The sequence below is a fragment of the Acipenser ruthenus genome, chromosome 44 (assembly GCF_902713425.1).
Source record: "Acipenser ruthenus chromosome 44, fAciRut3.2 maternal haplotype, whole genome shotgun sequence".
Lineage (NCBI taxonomy): Eukaryota > Metazoa > Chordata > Actinopteri > Acipenseriformes > Acipenseridae > Acipenser > Acipenser ruthenus.
Window position 1 is genome coordinate 8,888,728 of NC_081232.1, and position 23,879 is coordinate 8,912,606.

Here is a 23,879-nt window from a genome sequence, read left to right on the forward strand (position 1 = left end):
GAAAAAAGGACGAGGGGTCACAAATGGAGATTAGATAAAGGGGCATTCAGAACAGATAATAGGAGGCACTTTTTTTACACAGAGAATTGTGAGGGTCTGGAACCAACTCCCCAGTAATGCTGTTGAAGCTGACACCCTGGGATCCTTCAAGAAGCTGCTTGATGAGATTCTGGGATCAATAAGCTACTAACAACCAAACAAGCAAGATGGGCTGAATGGCCTCCTCTCGTTTGTAAACTTTCTTATGTTCTTATGTTCCACGACACGCAAATTAAATTCCTCCTCTACGCAGATGACCTGGTCCTACTGTCGCCCACAGAGCAGGGGCTGCAGCAGAGCCTGTCTCTGCTAGAGCAGTACTGTCAGAACTGGGCACTGACAGTAAACCTGGACAAGACCAGAGTTATGATCTTCCAGAAAAAATGCCAGATCTCAGGGAAACGGGTACCGCTTCACTGTGGGCAGCGCCACGCTGGACCACAGCACCAGCAACACCTACCTGCGTCTAACCATCAATGCCTCAGGGAGCTTTAACCTGGCAGAGAAGGTATTAAGAAAGCACGCAGGGCTTTTTATGCCAGAAAGAAGAGGCTCTATAACAGGGAACTCCAACCCTGGTCCTGGAGAGCTACTGGGTCTGCTGGTTTTCGTCTCAGCTAATTCCTCAGTTACTTAAGAGAACCAATTATTGGCTTAATTAGTCAAGATTAAGAGGTGTTCTAGATCTGTAGCCACTGACACCTAGAAAAACCTGCTGGATAGTCTCCATGACCAGGGTTGGAGACTCCAAAGTGTCTTTTTAAACAGCGCCCTCTAGTGCACAGCTAGGGTACTGCCAGCAAAACATACTTGATCCAGAGTGGCACTTTAGTTGATATAGCGTGTAAGAACCCCTCAGAATGGTTGCACATGTCGGGGGGGTAATTAAAGCAGTACACTTTGAGAAGGGGGCTGGTTCATTATCTTCTCTGTGCTTTGAGAAGGGGGCTGGTTCATTATCTTCACTGTGCTTTGAGAAGGGGGCTGGTTCATTATCTTCTCTGTGTTTTTACCAGGAGGAATACCAAAGCAGTAAACTTTGAGAAGGGGCTGGTTCATTATCTTCTCTGTGCTTTGAGAAGGGGGCTGGTTCATTATCTTCTCTGTGCTTTGAGAAGGGGGCTGGTTCATTATCTTCTCTGTGTTTTTACCAGGAGGAATACCAAAGCAGTAAACTTTGAGAAGGGGCTGGTTCATTATCTTCTCTGTGCTTTGAGAAGGGGGCTGGTTCATTATCTTCTCTGTGCTTTGAGAAGGGGGCTGGTTCATTATCTTCTCTGTGCTTTGAGAAGGGGGCTGGTTCATTATCTTCTCTGTGTTTTGAGAAGGGGGCTGGTTCATTATCTTCACTGTGCTTTGAGAAGGTGTCTGGTTCATTATCTTCTCTGTGCTTTACTACACTGTGCTGTGCTTTTACCAGGGGCAATACCAATGCAGTAAACTTTGAGAAGGGGGCTGGTTCATTATCTTCTCTGTGCTTTGAGAAGGGGGCTGGTTCATTATCTTCACTGTGCTTTGAGAAGGGGTCTGGTTCATTATCTTCTCTGTGCTTTGAGAAGGGGCTGGTTCATTATCTTCTCTGTGCTTTGAGAAGGGGGCTGGTTCATTATCTTCTCTGTGCTTTGAGAGGGGGGCTGGTTCATTATCTTCACTGTGCTTTGAGAAGGGGGGCTGGTTCATTATCTTCACTGTGCTTTGAGAAGGGGGCTGGTTCATTATCTTCATTGTGCTTTGAGAAGGGGGCTGGTTCATTATCTTCACTGTGCTTTGAGAAGGGGGCTGGTTCATTATCTTCATTGTGCTTTGAGAAGGGGGCTGGTTCATTATCTTCACTGTGCTTTGAGAAGGGGGCTGGTTCATTATCTTCACTGTGCTTTGAGAAGGGGGCTGGTTCATTATCTTCACTGTGCTTTGAGAAGGGGGCTGGTTCATTATCTTCACTGTGCTTTGAGAGGGGGGCTGGTTCATTATCTTCACTGTGCTTTGAGAAGGGGGCTGGTTCATTCTCTTCACTGTGCTTTGAGAAGGGGGCTGGTTCATTATCTTCACTGTGCTTTGAGAAGGGGGCTGGTTCATTATCTTCACTGTGCTTTGAGAAGGGGGCTGGTTCATTATCTCCTCTGTGCTTTGAGAAGGGGGCTGGTTCATTATCTTCACTGTGCTTTGAGAAGGGGGCTGGTTCATTATCTTCACTGTGCTTTGAGAAGGGGGCTGGTTCATTATCTTCACTGTGCTTTGAGAGGGGGGCTGGTTCATTATCTTCACTGTGCTTTGAGAAGGGGGCTGGTTCATTCTCTTCACTGTGCTTTGAGAAGGGGGCTGGTTCATTATCTTCACTGTGCTTTGAGAAGGGGGCTGGTTCATTCTCTTCACTGTGCTTTGAGAAGGGGGCTGGTTCATTATCTTCTCTGTGCTTTACTACACTGTGCTGTGCTTTTACCAGGGGGATACCACAGCAGTAAACTATGAGAAGGGGGCTGGTTCATTATCTTCTCTGTGCTTTGAGAAGGGGTCTGGTTCATTATCTTCTCTGTGCTTTTACCAGGGGGATACCAATGCAGTAAACTTTGAGAAGGGGGCTGGTTCATTATCTTCTCTGTGCTTTGAGAAGGGGGCTGGTTCATTATCTCCTCTGTGCTTTACTACACTGTGCTGTGCTTTTGCCAGGGAGGATACCAAAGCAGTATACTTTGAGAAGGGGGCTGGTTTCTCTTGCATTTGTTATCCATTGTACCGTAATATAAATGCAATATTACTGTGTTTTACTTCCCACTGAATCGGCCACATCACCTGACTCTGAAGACGGGGTTAATAATGAGGAGTTAAACCTGCTGGACCCGTTTACTGTTCTTTCTTGGGCGAGTTTGTACAAGCAATGCTTATGTAATTAATATCTTGGAGTCCCACAATCACTTTCAGTTTTATAACAAGGAAATTATATATATATATATATATATATATATATATATATATATATATATATATATATATATATATATATATTCTCAAATTTATGTCTGCAGCTTTAATGAAACTAAACCCTGGACTTCTTTTTTTAAAAATAATCTCAGTGTGGTGTCCACGTCCACAATTTTGTATGACTTTTCTGGTCCGAAAGCATGTAATCTTTTTTTTTGTCTTGTGGTTTGTGAAAATACAAGTTAAAACCCAGTGTATAATTGACAAGTCTGCCACCTGGTGGCTGTGAACTGACAGTGCATGGCAAAATTAACTCAAGACCTTCATGAAAGGAAGCAAGATATTATTATTATTATTATTATTATTTATTTCTTAGCAGACGCCCTTATCCAGGGCGACTTACAATTGTTACAAGATATCACATTATACATTATTTCACATTATACAGATATCACATTATTTTACATACAATTACCCATTTATACAGCTGGGTTTTTTACTGGAGCAATCTAGGTAAAGTACCTTGCTCAAGGGTACAGCAGCAGTGTCCCCCACTGGGGATTGAACCCACAACCCTCCGGTCAAGAGTCCAGAGCCCTAACCACTACTCCACACTGCTGCCACACTGCTGTATTTTTCAATATAAATTGAAAAATACATACTACCATTATTATTATTTATTTCTTAGCAGACGCCCTTATCCAGGGCGACTTACAATTGTTACAAGATATCACAGTATAGATTATTTCACATTATACAGATACCACATAATTATTTTTACATACAATCCCCCATTTATACAGTTGGGTTTTTACTGGAGCAATCTAGGTAAAGTACCTTGCTCAAGGGTACAGCAGCAGTGTCCCCCACCTGGGATTGAACCCACGACCCTCCGGTCAAGAGTCCAGAGCCCTAACCCGCTACTCCACACCATTCTATCCAGTATCACGGCTTTTGTGATTGCATTGCACAGTATCCGATGAAGTGGCCATTTATTAACGTTATTTTGTGAGAAAAATGACATCACACTCACATTAACAGGTTTAAATAGAAATCAGATAGTTGCCATGACATCACAAGTCTGTAAACACGGCCACTGTTTGTTTTCAAACACACTTTCCCTTGACAAAGGTATGCAAACAGACCGAAACGTTTGTAAATCTTTAAAAAGCTAATTTAAAAAAAAGTCACACTTTTTAAAATAAAGTACACGTTTTTAAAGCAGTCCCTGACAAACGGCGGACGCAATAGTCCGGTTACAGTTCCTAGCTGCGCAAATGGACTGAGGGGCTTAAAATGACATTATCCCACAATGCACTGTATTTTTTTAGGTTTACAACCCGGGAGACATAGCGCTTCTTAGCATGAACGTGATGGCTTTGTTTGTAACAAACACAAGGTACGTTTAATCGTAATGCGCGCGTTTCGTTTTGAACTCTGAAGTTCTCCTTGACCGATTTTCACCGCTTCGGATATCAATGTGCCTTGATTTCCTGCATCTGATGACTCCGCGCAAACGGTCCACCATTTTACAACAACAAGCCTCGAGTCATAAACAACAGGGTTGCCAGATTGCTGGCAGGAAAAATAGCGACCTCGTTCTTCAAATCAAGCCCAAAAGAAGCGAAACCCTAGCCACGCCCCTAGCCACGCCCTTTCAGAACCAAAAAGCCTACTTTTTGTTGATATGAGTTTGAAATAAGCGCTTCATCTTTTTAAAATATTTATTAAGAGACTCATATTAAAAGGGAGACGCATTTAAAATTATCTAAAAGTATAACTAATTTGCCTTTTCCTATAGATAGATATAGATAGATAGATAGATAGATAGATAGATAGATAGATAGATAGATAGATAGATTAAGGAGGCTGTGTGGTCCAGTGGTTAAAGAAAAGGGCTTGTAACCAGGAGGTCCCTGGTTCAAATCCCACCTCAGCCACTGACTCATTGTGTGTGACCCTGAGCAAGTCACTTAACCTCCTTGTGCTCCGTCTTTCGGGTGAGACGTAGTTGTAAGTGACTCTGCAGCTGATGCATAGTTCACACACCCTAGTCTCTGTAAGTCACCTTGGATAAAGGCGTCTGCTAAATAAACACATTATTTATATATATATATATATATATATATATATATATATATATATATATATATATATATATATATAAAATTTCAGGACGTTTTGAAAAGCCCTCCTGATGTGCAGAAAGAGATGTATTTACTTTGGAAATGGAGTCCAAAATGTACATTTAATTTGCAATACTGAACCACCATGGCGATGAATGCTGAAGTAATCACACGGACAAACTTCAAAAGAAAAAATTACGCGTGCGCACATTTCAAAGTAGTGCAGAATTCTGCACGACAGCCGGGGAGGGGGTCTGGGGCTGATAACCGCGCACGCGTGAAGGTTACAGTCTTGCGCCGCGTACTAGCCTGCCACAGTTGCCAAGTCTTGGTTTATTTCTTAACAAAAAGTCGCTTTCATTTTTTGAGAGTCGCGGGTTGTGTGACAGACTGGTGTCAATGTATATGCACGTCATTTGCATTTTAGAATCACCCAATCCCCGCCAATTCAACTGAGAAAAACGAACTACTAAAAAAAATAACTAGAACTACTAAAATAAAAAAGTGGAATTTGTATAAACACCCACACTCTCCTCCCTCTGAAATGGATTGCGCTTGCTCTGAGTTTGTTTTTTTCTCATGAAACTTAGCAACACTGGAACCTACAGTTTTTATGGATGCATTGACCACAAATATTCGTTATGTGTTTTGTTTTTTTTAAACTTTTGACATAAGCGACCAAGAAAAACAACAAAAAAAAGCCCAAATATGTGTGAAAGGTGACTGAGGACTGTATATTTGTAGCATCCCCGCGCTAAAACATACCAGAAAGCATTTATGACAAACTGTACGACCTGATGCGATCTGATTTAGATGCACAGATCCTCCTTCTACGACCTCCGAGACATCTCAAAGGTGCGTCCCTAACTTTCCTCTCTCGGATTCAGAGATACTCTGTCATGCATTCGTCTCCTCTCGACTCGAGTCGTGCAACTCTCTCTATGGTGGTCTTCCGTCACGCGTCATAAACCGATTGCAGCTGGTTCAGAATGCCGCTGCCAGGATCCTTACCGGATGAAAAAAGCATGATCACATTGCCCCCTTCATCACACAGGTACAGAGTATCCCGCCAACCCGCTGACCCGCTATGTCCGTGCACGCAAGCTTAAGTCGTCTGACTCAGGATCGCATCCAGTTCAAGACTCTTGTACTAGCCTACAGATGCCTTGACCAGACTGCACCCAGCTACCTCCAGACCCTCATCTCTCCCTACACCCCCAGTCGACCTCTCCGCTCCGTCTGCACTAGAAGACTGGCTCTACCTCCGCTACGCTCTCCTGCCTCCAGAGCCCGCTCCTTCTCCACCCTTGCTCCGCAGTGGTGGAATGACCTTCCTACAGATGTCAGGACTGCCCAGTCCCTGACCACATTCCGGCGCCTCCTCAAGACTCACCTCTTCAAACAGCACCTGTAGAACTCCTCTGTTTGTATCCTGGGACACTATCACCCTTCATTTAAATGTGCTTTATTTTGCTCTTATCTGCCCCCTATTTTACTGCATTTAATCCTGTACTTCAGAATACTGTAATCTGCCAAGTGTTTAACCTGTAGTACTTTGTATTTAATCACATCCTGATGTAACTATCACTATTTAATCATATCCTGATGTAACTATCACTATTATCTGCTGTATTATTGAATTGTGGTTTGTCACACTTGTACTTTGCTTGAACAAAAGTCATTGTATTTCTTGCTCTTATTGTATTACTTGTATTGTAACACTTGAAATGTATTTGCTTGCGATTGTAAGTCGCCCTGGATAAGGGCGTCTGCTAAGAAATAAATAAATAAATAAATAATAATAATAATAATAATAATAATAATAATAATAATAATACCCAAGCACCACACTCTGAGAGCGCTCGTTTAGCTTCATGGCCCCGACTCTCTGGTTCTCTCTCCCAGCTTCGGTGCGTGACGCTCCCACCGTCGCTCGCTTCAAATCATCTCTCAAGACCTGCTTGTTCTCTCTTGCTTTCAATGCTCTTCAAGCCTGATATCTGTTATCAGCTGTTCTCTAAATTGCTATTTCAGGTATTTCCCTCCATCTTAATTGTATGACACGCACATCCACAATGTTTAGAATTCACATCTTAGCCTTGTAATTAATGTATTTGAATTTTTTTTTACTGTTTGTATTTAATGTCCTGTATTTCACTGTATTTAATGTATTTGCATTGTTCCACACTATCTTGTAAAGCTCTTTGTGATGGTGGTCCACTATGAAAGGCGCTATATAAAATAAATATTGATTGATAGTGTGGAGTAGTGGTTAGGGCTCTGGACTCTTGACCGGAGGGTCGTGGGTTCAATCCCAGGTGGGGGACACTGCTGCTGTACCCTTGAGCAAGGTACTTTACCTAGATTGCTCCAGTAAAAACCCAGCTGTATAAATGGGGAATTGTATGTAAAAAAAATGTGATATCTTGTAACAACTGTCAGTCGCCTAGGATAAGGGCGTCTGCTAAGAAATAAATAGTGTGGACAGGGCCAAACTCGACTCCAGCTGATTTGAGGACAGACGAATGCTCCACGGAGATGCCCGAAATCCTTTTTTTTTTTTTTAAAAAAAGATTTCACTGAGGCATCTCTCAGCTCGACTTGACGGGTCGAGCCGGAGAAACACGAACAGAAAATCCGAAGTGGGATATGTGACTCCCCGCCCCCCTCTTTACCGGTGTCCCCTCCCCTTCCGGATACCGCCGAGCCCCTGTCGCGAGGAGAGGAAGGCGTCGCAGTGGCCGATTTGGAAAAGAGGAGAAAGATGGCGGAACTGGAAGATGTTACGTTAGATGGAAAGCCGCTTCACTCGCTCCGGGTTGCGGACCTGAAGGCCGCCCTGGAGCAGCGAGGGCTCCAGAAAAGCGGGCAGAAGAACGCGCTCGTCAAACGGCTCAAGGGGGTAAGTTTGGCCCGGTTGTTTTTTTTTTTAAATGAAGGAGCTTGAGGAGAGACGGAGGCCGGGTTTTGCGTGTTGAAAGCGGGTAACCAGTAACTGTGGGGGTAGGTGAGAGGGGGGGGTGGGGGGGTCGTCTGTTTGCTCGTGAGTTTTTTAAAAAAAATAAAAGAGATAGAAGTGTTTTTGTTTTTCGTGTCTGAAGCTGCGAGGGGGTGTTTGTACAGCTCGGTTGAAAAAGGCGCGCCCCCCCCTCCTCCTTACACCGCCCCCCCCCCCCCCCCGTGTAATAATGTCTGTATTGAAAAAAAAAAAATAAAGCGCTTCGGTGTCGGTTAGTTTAGTTTGGTCGTTTGCTCGTGCCCGCGCTTCGTGTTTGTGCGGATTTCGACGAGGCCGGGAGCGCGCTCGATCGCGGTGACGCGCCTCCGTTTAAAAAAAAAAAAAAAGTTAGGGGGAAGGGAGCGCGCCTCCTTTTATTGAATGCGGGGGGGGGGGGGGGGAGGGAGCGCGCCTAAATGAAATTCGGTGGGGGGAGGAGAGGAGGTGCGCGTCCGCTTATGGAGGGAGGGAGGGAGGGAGGGAGGGAGGGGGGGGGCTCGTTCTCGATTATTTTTTTTTTTTTATAATAATCCGACTGTAAACAGTTTGCTAGACTACCTTATTGAAGCTCTTGAATACTTTTTATCGGAGAAAATAAATAAATAAACGCGGAAGCTACTGTGTGCATTTAATGCAAACGCATCGTACGTTTTAATGACCCTGTAAGTTGAAATAAAGTAAAAAAAAAAAAATACAGTTCTATGCAAACGGGTTGTTGTTTTGCAAAATTGCTCGTGTTACTATGTTTAGATTGCCGTGTATAGTCAGTAGATGCTAGTAATGTAAGTATTTACATTACATTAGGTACCATAAACTAACCATATATATAATATAATACCATTTTCAAATACATTATAAAACCTTATAAAAAATCGTAATTTCAAACAATTAAAAATATATATATATTATATATAATGTGTAACCTTTTTATGATTTATTTTTATTTTTTACTTCGTTAAACGCGTGCGATATTTGTACAATTAACAGCTTTGTATTTGTTTTGTAGTTACGTAGCTAGCACGTGTGCAAACCCACCATTAAAACTGCTGCTGTTGTACTTTCTTTTTTGTAGCAACGTAAATATGGTTATTTTTTTACAGATTTACAAGACAGATTTTAAATAGTATCTGTTCTTAACCCTTTTAATGTGGTGACGTGTCTGTACTGTTTGTTTGGGCTGTTGAATTTATTTTACATTTAAGAAACCGGTTTTTATTGTGTTTTTTTTTTTATCGTGGTTGTCATGAAAACACATTAATCTGTTTTATACCTGCTGTATTTGTTTTGTTTTCTGTGGAAGTGTTGACTCAAGCTGCAGGTGTTTTTATCTCGCGAAAAGGCGGACGTCGAGTTCAGTTCATATTATTATTATTATTATTATTATTATTATTATTATTTATTTCTTAGCAGACGCCCTTATCCAGGGCGACTTACAATCGTAAACATTTATTTATATAAAAATCCATAATTTTATTCTTGCGTGATGTTCTATATAGACATAATTTTTACTTATATCTTTAAATATGTATTAATTACTTCAAATCTGTAATGAATTATTTATAATGTGATTCTTGAAATGTATTTTTGTTTACGATTGTAAGTCGCCCTGGATAAGGAGGTCTGCTAAGAATAAATAAAAAATAAATTCTAATTAACATTATTTTATATAAACTTATATTTCTGTTATCAAGGAATGCTGGCTCTGAGGATCAGTCTTGATTTTTGCTTGCCCAGCGCAGCGGCATGCACAACTTTTGAATGAATTTTGTTTATTTATTTATTGAAATGTTATGTATTTATTGGAGTTAATTACTTAATTCTTTTCTGTTGAGTCCCGCTGGCATAATCGTGTTCAGTCTATGTATCCATTTACTTTCTTTTAGCCTTTGTCGCATTGTCTGATTTTACCTGTTCTAATACTACAAACTTGACATCATTTATGTCATGTCCTTGACTGGTGTACTATTGGTTCATTCATGTTTTTATTTCTAATTAAAGGTGGTTATGAATTATTTTATATGCAGTTGTTCCAGTCTCTCCAACATATTTTGTTTCATCACATTTGTATATATCTCTAGATATATCTATATACAAAAGTATACTAGGAGTCTGTGTGGTCCAGTGGTTAAAGAAAAGGGCTTGTAACCAGGAGGTCCCCGGTTCAAATCCCACCTCAGCCACTCACTCACTGTGTGACCCTGAGCAAGTCACTTCACCTCCTTGTGCTCCGTCTTTCGGGTGAGACGTAGTTGTAAGTGACTCTGCAGCTGATGCATTGTTCACACACCCTAGTCTCTGTAAATCAAATGAATACCCAGTGCATTGTTTTAACTGTAACACACAAAATAAATCATGCCTTCTCTGTACACATTACTGTAGAACTTGGAAATAATAAACAATAATTAAGCTGAAACAAAAGGAATTTAGCGCACATTATTATTATTTATTTCTTAGCAGACGCCCTTATCCAGGGCGACTTACAATTGTTACAAGATATCACATTATACATTATTTCACATTATACAGATATCACATTATTTTTACATACAATTACCCATTTATACAGTTGTGTTTTTACTGGAGCAATCTAGGTAAAGTACCTTGCTCAAGGGCACAGCAGCAGTGTCCCCCCACCTGGGATTGAACCCATGACCCTCCGGTCAGGAGTCCAGAGCCCTTTTACCCAACTACTTAATAGCACACAAAATAGTAACAGTTCATACTGTCGCATTTACAAGCTATGATACCGTGCAATACCTTGCATATACAGTACTGCACACAGTAAAGCAGCAATAGATGAATTTGAAATTGACATGGAATAGTTTGCAGTGTACGAGTGGCTGCAAGAGAAATGAATAGCCTCCCTGCTTTTTTTATAAAATGGTTCACAATTGGTTTCTGTTGGTTTGATAACTCCAGTGTTGCAGATTTTGCTCATTACCTCCCTTTTCTTCAAGAATACCGAGATACATGCTGAACTTGTAGCGTTTTTTAAATTTTATTGCTGAGCTGTTTTGAAGCTCGCTGCTGCTTTTTCTGAACGAAATCTCGCAAAAGCCTCGCAGCCATTGGGGCAGGAGTCGAACTGCAAGACCCAAAGATGGAATACTTGGAATTGTTATATAATTACACCAAAAAATAGCGTAACACAAATTCAGCTGTCACTAAAAATCGTCATCATGAATGCAATATCGTACGTTTCCGAGAAATTATTTTTTAATGCAATATTTTCCATGCAATATTGCCGATTTTTGTTCTCGTAAATCGTCCCAACCCTAGATGAGAGAAATAATGCTGAAGTCTAAGATGAGATAGCATGAGGGAGGGCATGTGTTCCTACCCCTTACAGATGCATCCCATTGATTTGTTCCATTACTGAAGAGGTGTTGGTGGGTTGCACTACAAGTAACTGTGCTTTTGAATCTGCATCTTGAGAGACAAACTGATCCATTCCTGGTTTCACTAGGAGTTTAATAATAAGACACACCTGATGTTACCTAGACACACTGTGGGCTGATCAAGCTGGTAGTAAAACCTGGAATGAGTGACACTGCTGTGCAATAGGAGTCCGATTCCCATCCCTGCGATAATAATGCTGGTTATCATCACAGGGATGGGAATCAGACTCCCGTTGCACAGCAGTGTGATCCATTCCTGGTTTCACTAGGAGTTTAATAATCAGACACACCTGAGCTTGTTACCTAGACACACTGGGGCTGATCAAGCTGGTAGTAAAACCTGGAATGGGTGACACTGCTGTGCAATAGGAGTCTGATTCCCATCCCAGTGTAGGTGACTTTTTTAGCAGTCTTCATCATGTGAATAGTTCGTTGGTCTTTATTTACGCTACTCAGTGAAAATTACTCAAACAGGCACCTGCAACTACTCAAGGAGGCTGTGTGGTCCAGTGGTTAAAGAAAAGGGCTTATAACCAGGAGGTCCCCGGTTCAAATCCCACCTCAGCCACTGACTCATTGTGTGACCCTGAGCAAGTCACTTAACCTCCTTGTGCTCCGTCTTTCGGGTGAGACGTAGTTGTAAGTGACTCTGCAGCTGATGCATATTTCACACACCCTAGTCTCTATAAGTCGCCTTGGATAAAGGCGTCTGCTAAATAAACAAATAATAATAAATAATAATAGTAGTTTCAAACAGCCTTTAAGTCTTGTATGCAAAACTAATATCAGTTACAATACAGAATAATTCAAAGTTTACATTTGAATAGCAACGTTGAAGTAGGCTTTACAGAGGGTTTAATGTGTGATGGGTTTAATGCATTAGGGCAGCAGTGTGGAGTAGTGGTTAGGGCTCTGGACTCTTGACCGGAGGGTCGTGGGTACGCTATTTTTTGGTGTAATTATATAACAATTCTAAGTATTCCATCTTTGGGTCTTGCAGTTCGACTCCTGCCCCAATGGCTGTGAGGCTTTTGCGAGATTTCGTTGAAAAAAGGCTGCAGCGAGCTTCAAAACAGCTCAGGAAAAATTTTAAAAAAACGCTACAAGTTCAGCATGTATCTCGGTATTCTTGAAGAAAAGGGAGGTAATGAGCAAAATCTGCAACACTGGGGTTATCAAACCAACAGAAACCAATTGTGAACCATTTTATAAAAAAGCAGGCAGGCTATGCATTTCTCTTGCAGCCACGCGTACACTGCAAACTATTCCATGTCAATTTCAAATTCATCTATTACTGCTTTATTGTGTGCAGTACTGTATATGCAAGGTATTGCACGGTATCATAGCTTGTAAATGCGACAATATGAACTGTTACTATTTTGTGTGCTATTAAGTAGTTGGGTAAAAGGGCTCTGGACTCTTGACCGGAGGGTCGTGGGTTCAATCCCAGGTGGGGAGACACTGCTGCTGTACCCCTTGAGCAAGGTACTTTACCGAGATTGCTCCAGTAAAAAACCCAACTGTATAAATGGGTAATTGTATGTAAAAAGTAATGTGTACAAAAATAATGTAATTGTAAGTAAAAATAATGTGATGTAACAATTGTAAGTCGCCCTGGATAGGGGCGTCTGCTAAGAAATAAATGATGATGATGATGATGAGGAGATGTGATTTCAAGGCTGTGAATTTATCAGCCTGGTAACAGTACGATTTTAAATAGCACATGACGGATAAGATAGACAGAGAAGACTGCAGCACTAAAAATGAAGAGTACGATGACTTTCCGTAAATCCCATAAGGATTGTGGCTTGGTGTTTGAAAGTAGAAAGGAGTACTGCGGTGTTTATAATGGGGCTTGTTGGGCTCCAGACAAACCTTTTGTCTTTGAGCCAATGGTTCAGCCAAAAAAAACTGGTGGCCAGATCAATTTGTTGGGAGCCTCTTTGAGAGCAAATTGGTGGCTTCCATGTTAAGCTACTTAAAATACCACAGCCCTCTTACGACACTAAACTGATACTGAAACATTCGCTTCATGTCTGTGCTCCCTTGTTTGTTGCATACGCTCTGCTGAGTGGTTAATCCATGCAGCTGATGACCGCAATGAACTTTATTTGATATGTTCTGCAAGCATGTTGTCCTGCTTTTCAGATATTTCCAAACCATTCCTTTTCATTCTCCGCGAATGGCCAGGTTTTTCTGTTGCAGTCAAGTAAGCTGCATTATATTTCATTGGTGGGGCTTGCGAAGCAAGAGTCCCCACTTTAAGTCTTCGACATACTTCTTATTCTTTGGCACGCTACTCCTCTTACACCGTTTAAGCTAGAAACTCCGTTCAAACTTTAAAACTCATAGACCGGTCTGGAATAGTGTGCTTGTATACAACTTTTTGATATCTTTTATACTTTTTAAACTATTAAGCTTTTTGTCCTTTTTTTTTTTTTGTCCCTCTTCATTCACTTTAATGGGACTTTTTTTCAACATTCTAAAGCTCCCCATTGTTCTATTTACTGTAAACGATGTAACTTTTGACACAAATCAGCTGCTTTGACCACTTTCCCAACAAGCTAGACAAAAAGTTAGAGCATATGGAATCTTCCTCTACTTCTCTGCTATTCAAATGTGAAATAAAAACAGAAATAACTTTTACCAATCAAGAGGTACACCTGTTTTAGTAACCGCATCAACTAAATTTTCTTTTGATAAACAACTGAAATTTTGACCACTTTCCCTAAAGCAAGCCCCACAAGCTTTACTTGTAAATTTACCATCTAGTTGAATTTTCTTTTTTCTTGGCCATTTCTGAAGTGGCACATTGCTGTGGGGTTTAATCGTGATGATTTGTTCATGTCTTTTTTTTTTTTTTTAATTATCTCGTTTCTGTCTGGGTTTTCAGGCGCTCATGTTGGAGAATCTGCAGAAGCACTCCACCTCACACGCTGGCTTGCAGCCCAACTCGCAGGTAAGAACCGCAGAACTTCTGGAGAGAGAGAAGGCCGTTCACCCATCAGCGATCGTCCGGTTCCACACAGCCGAGCGATCTCAGAACTTTGTCAAGTCGAGTCTGAAAGGATCCCACAGTCTCCTTCCCTCTGAACTAAGTCTATCTCCACTTTCCAACAGTGTTCTCTGGTCCTGGTTTCTGTGCTGCTCTTAGGCTTGGTATTTTTAGTTTTGAATTTTTTTTTTAGAGGTGTGTGTAGCGCTGCAGATAAGGTTTTGGGTCTGGGAGTAACTTACCCTCTAATTTTTACACTGCAAGAGTAAAATGTACTTTCAGGGGGTAAAATGCAACATTACCTTGAAGTCATGAGTACTCTTGATTTAAATACTGTCCAATCTTAATGGTGATTATTATTATTATTATTATTATTATTATTATTATTATTATTATTATTATTATTATTATTATTTATTTCTTAGACGCCCTTATCCAGGGCGACTTACAATTGTTACAAGATATCACGTTATTTTTACATACAATTACATTATATTTTACACATTATTTTTACATACAATTACCCATTTATACAGCTGGGCTTTTACTGGAGCAATCTAGGTAAAGTACCTTGCTCAAGGGTACAGCAGCAGTGTCCCCCCACCTGGGATTGAACCCACGACCCTCCGGTCAAGAGTCCAGAACCCTAACCACTTACAAAAGAGCCATTTGCAAAAAGAGCCTTCCATGTTAACTGCAATGTTACTTTGAACTGCTGAACAACCACACGTGCGTTTTATACATGGTTCTGAATCGGCTCAGTGCATTTTTTCGAGGTATCACACCGACTGTGCAAATTAATTACATTACTTTTTTATATTTTAACATTATTATTATTATTATTTATTTCTTAGCAGACGCCCTTATCCAGGACGACTTACAATGGTTACAAGATATCACATTATTTTTACATACAATTACCCATTTATACAGTTGGGTTTTTACTGGAGCAATCTAGGTAAAGTACCTTGCTCAAGGGTACAGCAGCAGTGTCCCCACCTGGGATTGAACCCACGACCCTCCGGTCAAGAGTCCAGAGCCCTAACCACTACTCCACACTGCTGCCCAGACATGAAACTCAGTGAACACGTTAAAACTTTACCAACAAGCGTTTGCCTTGTTGGTAAATTCCAGTTCTTGAATTGGAATTTACCAACAAATTCCAATTCCATTCGGAACTGACCCCAGCCCTGCTGATGAATGGGGTTCCATTGATGGATTTGAATGAATGAATGACCTTCCCGTTAGTCCATCTGCTAATGCATTTTCTGGCTGACCTGGTTATAGTCTGAAATGCTTATCGTCGTGAATGCACAACGTTTTTTCTTCCCTTGCAGATCGGCGAGGAGATGAGTCAGAACAGCTTCATCAAGCAGTACCTGGCCAAGCAGCAGGAGCTCCTGAGGCAGCGGCTGGAGAGGGAGGCTCGGGAGGCGGCCGATTCTGAAGGTGGGCCCCCAGTGACTCGGCTGCAGAGATACCATGCAGGCTGAACACAATGACAATATCGCAGTGTTATCACGATAGATGACGTCATCACGATAAATGATCATATGGATCTAGAACTTTACTATTTTTTTTTTTTTCTTGCAGATCATTTTAAACAAAGGAACAGTTAATGTCAATAGAATTTCAATAGAATAGAATTTCATAGTGTGTGTGTAATATATATATATATATATATATATATATATATATATATATATATATATATGTGTGTGTGTGTGTGTGTGTGTGTGTGTGTGTATATATATATATATATATATATATATATATATATAAATATAATGTGTGTGTGTATATATATATATATATATATATATGTGTGTGTGTATGTTTCACTAAATGTTGTTCTTGCAACCTTCCAGAAGTAGTTCAGTAGTACACATCCAGACAGTAAACATACCATAACCCCAAAGATACTCGTTTCAGTGAATGGTGTTGAATTAAGAGAGAAAAAGAATAGAAAATTGTCTGGAATCTGCAGTGAAATGTGGTTTTACTGACCACAGATCGCCCAGCGCCTCCAGCAGAGGGCAGTCTTGGTTAGCCTGGTTGTGTTTTTGTCTCTGCGTTTCTGTCTGCTTGGGTTTTGATTCTCCCCCTCGCCCCTCCAGAAGTGTCTGCGGAGTCGGAGGAAGAGACCTCCCTCCTGGACCTCAGTGCCTCGAAGCCGCCGGACCTGCAGTCCATCCCAGAGGTGCCGGAGCAAAGCGGGATGAGTGCTCCTTCCAGAGGTGAGGGCGACACTAAAACGATCCCACTGACCTCACCCCTGCTGTGCTTCCATTGGCTGTGCAGGTTTTTAACAAAACGCGTGTTACAGCATTTTAATTGCGAAACAGTTATCTGGTGCCATGTATTGCATCACCTAGAATTTTAGGGTTGATGCAATTAAAAAAAATGTAATAAAAAAACATGATTAAGATCATTTATTTAACGTAGGGCAGGGGTAACCACTTACAATTATGTGATTTGTGATTTGCTATTTAATAATACAAGCAAATATTTATCACTGTAATGCTATTAAAACTGCAGGCTAGTAATCTTAATTTTATTTATTTCTTAGCAGACGCCCTTATCCAGGGCGACTTACAATTGTTACAAGATATCACATTATACATTATTTCACATTATAGAGATATCACATTTATTTTTACATACAATTCCCCATTTTATACAGTTGGGTTTTTACTGGAGCAATCTAGGCAAAGTACCTTGCTCAAGGGTACAGCAGCAGTGTCCCCCCACCTGGGATTGAACCCACGACCCTCCAGTCAAGAGTCCAGAGCCCTAACCACTACTCCACACTGCTGCCCCAGTTAGTAAAACTATTACATTAAAATCTGAATTCCTTTTTGTCTAAAAGTTTGACACTCGCTAGCACCGTCTTTGTTTTCGAAAAATGACTGCGCAACGAGCATGCATGTTCAGTAATGAAAGCTCGTCAATCAGTGGCCATGACATTCAAATACTGTTCAGTGTCAGAAGAGGACTAGGATGAACAGCAAGCATTTAAACAGTAACCTTAATGCTTAGCGGTCCATTTATTCAGCACGTCTCAGGCGCGTCAGGTCCAATTTATTTTCACACGCGCAGTTTATTTTAGACACACTGTTTTAAAAGCGTTTTTTTTTTCACAGTAAAACAGGTTTAAAAGGCTCTGCATATCAACAGGACACTCAGTACTGCATCTCCAGCCCCACTCCTCGTTCGCTGTATTTTTCACATGCCTCTTCATAGTTGTGCATACCGATAAATAAATCATCTCCTGTTAACTCGTTTTATCACCAAACTCCTCAATAATGCGGTCCAAGTCATTATTTTATTACTGTAACATCTCAAAAAGCTCTGCAAATGTCTGTGATGTTCTCTGAGCGCTGGATGCGGAAGCAGCTATCTTGTTTGTTTATGTCCGTGTTATCTATGTGGTGTCGGGTCTATCTGTATTCATGAGATACGCCCCTTTTTTTTTTTTTTTTGCACATTTGAGACCTATACAATGAATGAATGTGCATACATATTTGTTTTTAGCGACACTTAATAACTGGTAACTCCTCTGAGCTAAAGCAGGGGTCTGCTAGCCACAGTCCACAGGGCTTGAAACTTGCCCTAGCACTCCCCATCCAGTCCTGATGATTTTAATTAGAGGGTAGTTCTGAAACTCAAGATCTAGGGGCATGGGGCAGGTGGAGGTTTCATACCCTGCATTAACACAGGGAGTAATTGAGGACTTCCATTAAGTTCCAGTTTTAGGGGTTTTCCTGTGAGCCTTCAATGAAAGTACATGACAAAGTTGCCTGCTTCTGCGCTGTGTGTAACATGCAACTGTTTCAGAGACGGACAGCCCCTCCGTACAGGAAGAGGAGGAGTCGCTGGAAGACAAATCCGAGGGCTACGACAGCGGATCCTGTCCAGCGGACCAGGTCGGCATGCAATTTTATTATTATTTTTATTTCTTTATTTAAAATTTGTGATAAAACGATTGGGACCAAGCATCTTCTTTACAAGGATGTCCAGGGAGGTTTAGGTTTTTACATCCATGAATGAATGAATGCATTTATTTATTCATTCATATATCTTTAGCTGAAGAGTCCAAATGGCTCCTGGTGGTTTCAGCAGACTATCGAAGATGCGTGCTACTCTGTGTTTGTAAAACCAGCCTCTAATGTAGTAGAAATACTCACAGAAACTTACTACATTTTAAATGACAAAAGTTTGGACTAGAAGTCTTTGTCAGTGTCTTTGAAGACATTGAGAAAGACTTCTAATCGTTTTATTAAGTTTCTTTTTAGTGTTTTCTAAGTTCACCCCTGCTGGTAGCAGTTTAATAGTTACAGATAATGTTGTAATAAACAAATTCTTTAAAAAGAGTAATGCAATCCCTTCTTTCAGAAAGAATATTATCGCAGCTTGACTGGGGCATGACAAACAAAGGAACACTTCCCAGTTTAAAGTGTTTTGAGTTTATGCATTTCAATCAAGTGAAGTTATTTCACTATTTTAACCTGCCCTCCTGGCCTGTGATATTGGGTCCTTGACTATTGTGTTAAAGCCGTCCTTGTTTCTCTCACAGGAGGAAAGCCTCACTGCCTCCCTCCCCAAACGCAGGGCAGTGCCAGCCAGGGCTTCCCCTTCCCCTCAGCCCCGGCGCCGCTCTGGCACCAGAGGGGTCCGGCAGAGCCCGGCGCAGCCACAACCAGACGAACTGGACACCGAAAACCTGCTGGGTCCGGTTCCTGGTACCGCCTATTCCCCAGTCCCAGAAATACAGGCTGCAGAACCTGCCAGGTCCAGACGGTCCAGGCACTCAAGAGACAGCTCCTTCTCTCTGGATCCCAGCTGCTCCCCGGTCCCTGAAAGGACCGCCGATGGAGCAGAGCAGTCCCGGCCAAGACGGTCATCTTCCAGGCAGAGCAAGGACTCTGTGGCTGCCCCAGGCGCAGTGTTGGTAATGGCACCACTGGCGCAACAGAGTGGTCCTACTGATCTGGTAGTCCACGCTGAAGCCCCGTCGCCTGGCCCCAGAGCTGTGGCTTCTCTGTCTGTCCGGGTGATAGGTGGAAGCACTGATTCCTCCGGCTCGGAGCCTTTGATCACAGGGAGCTCTGTCCTAACGGCAGGCGTTGGTGGAGGAGTCGACGGGGAAACCAGAGGTGCGCCTCCCGCTCGCGTCAAGCCCCAACAGCAGGGGTCAGCCGAAATGGACAAAGCCGTCGTGTTGACTGAGGGGGTCGGCAGTGTGGGGGTGGTGGTGGGAGGCGGGGAAGAGAAGGCAGCCCCCAAGGAAAGATTGAGAAGGTCCAGGCAGTTGCGGGAACCCAGCCCCCCTCCTCCGGACCCCCCAAATCCTGTGTTGAAATGCGGGGCAGAAAGCTTCCCCCTCCCAGATACCCCGAAACAGAGTCCCCCGGCTTCTGAGGAGCAAGCCCCCGAAGTGGGGTGTTCCCAGGTGCCCCAAAAGACAAAGAAAGAGAGGGAAGAAGGTGGGGGCAGCTCTTTTGAAGCAACAAAGAGACGAAGCCACCACAACCAGGAGCCAGGGCCTCTGAGTCGCCTTGCCAAGGCCATGGAAGAAGATGACGACGACGATGATGATGATGATGACGATGATGACGACGATGATAAAGAGAAAGTGCTTAATCTGACTTTGGAAAAGAGAGAAAGCGTGCCCGAAGTCGTGGAGAAGCCAGACAATTTGCCTCCAGCAACGGCTGTCGGAAGCCTGACGCAAGCCTCTGTAGAAAAGGCCAACGCTAAGCTGGAGCTGCCCACAGATGGCTCGCTTACGTTGGAACGATCCAAGGAAAGCCCAGAAGCTCCCAGAGGAAGTCCCAGGGAGGTCCCAGAAAAGGGAGGGTTCGCTGAAACTGGGGAAAAGTCTAAGGAATTGCCAGGGAAGGCTGGGGTTGTTTCTAAAACCCCAGATAAGGCAACCGAGTCTTCCAGGGCACCAGAAAAAGTGGCAGAGGCACAGAAACCTCCAGAAATGCTTGTTACACCTGCCAAGGTCTCCGAACCAGTGGCTTCAGAAATGTTAGGGTTGGGGCAGACCTGCAGGTCAACTGAGAGGAAAGAGGCTGAACTGCCTGAAAAAGCAAAACAGAGTCCTTGGAAGAGTTCTCCAGCCGCATTCAGAGTGGTTAGAGGGAGTGCGCCACCGATGGTGGAACCGAAACCAGCTTTGGAGACCCCAAAAGAGGCCGATCCTGTGACTGGAGATCTGCCAGTTCGGGTTGCTACAGCCGCACCAGCGGAAAAAACAGCTGCTGAGAAAATCGCAAGCGACGCGAAATGGACAGAGACTGAAACAGAAAAACCGGAGGATGCTTTGATAGACTATTCTTCTTCCGCGCCGGTGAAACGGGCAGTGCGGATTCATGAGCTCAAAGAAGGAGGACCGGAAAAGACCGCCAACCAGGCTGCTGGAGAAAAAGCAACCGAGTCGGAGAAACCTAAAAATCCTAAAGAGGTTTTTGCAGCAAAGACAACGGACAAACGGGAGCAAACCACCCCGACAATCGAGCCTAAAGAGGTTTCTAGAGAGATCGGCCAGGCGTCCAAGAAAGGGACAGTCTCAAAACCTACAGGGGTTCCTGCTGTGCCTGAAAACCTCCCTCTAGATCTGAAACTGCAGACAGTGGTCCCGCAGAAAGACACTGCAACTCCTAAAGAGGGTCCGAACAAAGACGCTGCTTCAGAAGAGGCCGAAGCAGCAGCAGAAGTTCCACCTAAAGAGGTTTTGCAGCCGGGTAAAGCAGCGGGAGTCCAGATTATCAAACTGGACAGTAGACGCGTCCTGCAGCCCGGAAAGGGAGGAGTCGGGGAGATGGAAAAAGGGCCAGAGCATGCCAGGGCTAGCGAGAGCCACCTTCCATTGTCAAAACGGGGCAGGGATTTGGGCACATCGGACAAACGACAAGAGGAGACCGGAGAAAAAGGCGACGCCAAAACGTCCGGCACCGAAAAGGAGAGTTCTCTAAAATCGGCGCATCCCGAAAAGCCAGCAGAAGGGGACGGTTCAACATCTCCCCAAACTCTGGTTAGAGAAGTCCCAACGCCAGACAAGACGGCACATGAGGCTTCCAAACTCGCGGAAAACCTGACCGCCGAAAAGCAGAAGCAGGGAATCAGCAAACAATCTGTAGGGAGTCCAGCCGCTGAACCTACAGCAGGTGCGTCGTCGGAAAAACCCAAGGAGGCACAAGTTAGCCCCACACCCACTCTGCTGGCACCGCTGGTTCAACCCCCTCCCAAGAAATTCAGAGTCTCGAGAGACACCCCTCCATCTCCAGAGGCTGGGGCACCACCCAAAAAGATCCGGTTTTTCAGGGATGGGCCGCCGACTCCGGAGCACCCCAAAAAAAGCTTTCAAATCCGGAGGTCGGCAGAAAGCATCCCCGAACCAAAACCTGAGAAACCTATGGTGGAGCAGGGGGAGATGGAGAAGCCGGCTAGCCTGGAACGAGCTTCAGAGGCTGGGCAGCTGCCTAAGGAATCTGGGGGATCTACTTCCACGGAGGGACCTGGAGACGCTGCGAAGGAAACGCGTAATGAAGGGGAGGCGGCAACCGCGACTGCAGAAGCGAGCCCTGCAGACCCCAAGAAAGGTTCAGAAAGTGGGTCCCTCGAAAGAGAAGGCCCCCCACTGCCAGTGGAAAAAAAAGGGCGGAAGCTAGAGCAGGGGAGTGCCAAAGAGCCTGAAAAGAAAGAGGCGGAGAAGACCCAGAGGCCTGAAAACGATCCTCCGAAAAAGGCGGGAGGAGTTTCCCCCGAGAAGGAAAAGGAGAGCGGCCCTCCCAAGAGAAAAGCCAGCGAGAGCTCCCCCTTGGACAAAGACCTCCCCAAACCAGCACAGGAAGAAGCAGAAACATCCAGCAGGCAACGTGCACATAAAGAGACGCTTAAAAAACAGGAAGATAAGACCCCCGCGGCGGCCGCCGGGAAACGGGCAGAAACGGCCAACTCTTCCACTTCCGAGACGCCCAAATCCCCCGAGGGCCGGCTGATGAAAGCTGCGAAGGAGCCGGAGAAGGAGCTCATGGGTCCCATCCTGCCACCCTCTCCTCCCCCAGAGGAGACGGAGAGCGGCCACCCGCCGACGCCACCCCTCTCTGCCCCCGACACGGAGAGGGAGAGGGGGAGGCGAAGCAGGGAGGAGGGAGCCTCTCCTTCCTCTCCCTCTTCGTCGTCGTCATCATCCTCATCGAACTCGTCTTCCTCATCTTCGGCCTCTTCCTCTCGTTCGTCCTCATCGTCGTCTGCTTCCAGGTCGAGGTCGCCCTCTAGTGACAGGAGGGTGAGTGTAAGGATTTATGTTATCAATTATTCCTGTTTCAGATTATTTTTCCGCCCCATCTCACCAGTCCAATCCTAACCCTGTTTCTCCCCCCCCCCCCCCCCCCCCTCTCTCTCTCTCTCTCTCTCTCTCTCTCTCTCTCTCTCTCTCTCTCTCTCTCTCTCTCTCTCTCTCTCTCTCTCTCTCTCTCTCTGTGTCTGTGTCTGTGTCTTATCTGTTTCCAGTCTGTGAGCCCCCAGCGTGACTCTCTCTCCAGAGATAGCGGTGCTTTTTGTCAGCCTGAGGGGTCCCCCGATTCAGGGCGCCCTGACGACCCCCCCGTGCCTCGACACCATGAGAGGCGCAAGAGACGAGCAGAGAGAGAGGAGGAGGAGGAAGGGGAGGAGGAAGGGGAGCGAGAGGAGAGAGCTGGGTCCAGCCGCAGCAAGGTGAGCCACACTGTCAGACAGAAGTTATTGTAGCGAACAAAATGGTTCCAGAAATGCACATCTATTCATTGTACAAGTCCTCTGTTATTAGGAAATGTGTTTTGTCTTGCGTTTACAGAAGCCTTGTCTGACGGCAGAGGAAAGTGGTGGTGCTGCTGGAGCAGAAAGAAAGGACGAGAGGAGAGCTGGGGAAGGAGGGAGCAGAACAGAACATGCAGCGAGGTGAGCTTTCTATGCGTCGGTACCAGTCTGAAATCACTTCTCTCTTCCAGTCCCTCAACTTTAACCCCTGGGACCAGCTTCCATACCAGTCTCTCCTCGGCTCTAACCACTAGTTAGCTTTCCTCCCAGTCCCTCCTCAGCTGTAACCACTAGAGCCTCCCTCCCTCCCAGTCCCTCCTCAGCTCTAACCACTAGAGCCATCCTCCCTCCCAGTCCCTCCTCAGCTCTAACCACTAGAGCCATCCTCCCTCCCAGTCCCTCCTCAGCTGTAACCACTAGAGCCTCCCTCCCAGTCCCTCCTCAGCTCTAACCACTAGAGCCATCCTCCCTCCCAGTCCCTCCTCAGCTCTAACCACTAGAGCCATCCTCCCTCCCAGTCCCTCCTCGGCTCTAACCACTAGAGGCAGCCTCCCTCCCTCCCAGTCCCTCCTCAGCTGTAACCATTAGAGCCATCC

At 44.2% G+C, this 23,879-nt stretch overlaps 1 protein-coding gene across 3 annotated transcripts in view; it reads left to right on the forward strand.

Annotated features, from left to right (window-relative positions):
* Window positions 1-7,768: 7,768 nt before the first annotated feature.
* The window catches only part of acin1b (apoptotic chromatin condensation inducer 1b), a 37,836-nt gene continuing 21,725 nt past the window's right edge, over window positions 7,769-23,879 (forward strand). For all 3 annotated transcript variants that reach the window (XM_033997799.3, XM_033997800.3, XM_033997801.3), the window contains exons 1-8: window positions 7,769-7,986; window positions 14,374-14,439; window positions 15,813-15,924; window positions 16,593-16,712; window positions 18,313-18,401; window positions 19,052-22,774; window positions 22,999-23,202; window positions 23,321-23,424. In XM_033997799.3, the coding sequence (XP_033853690.3) occupies window positions 7,849-7,986; window positions 14,374-14,439; window positions 15,813-15,924; window positions 16,593-16,712; window positions 18,313-18,401; window positions 19,052-22,774; window positions 22,999-23,202; window positions 23,321-23,424 (4,556 nt within the window). In that variant the 5' untranslated portion in view covers window positions 7,769-7,848. The remainder of the gene's footprint in view (window positions 7,987-14,373; window positions 14,440-15,812; window positions 15,925-16,592; window positions 16,713-18,312; window positions 18,402-19,051; window positions 22,775-22,998; window positions 23,203-23,320; window positions 23,425-23,879) is intronic.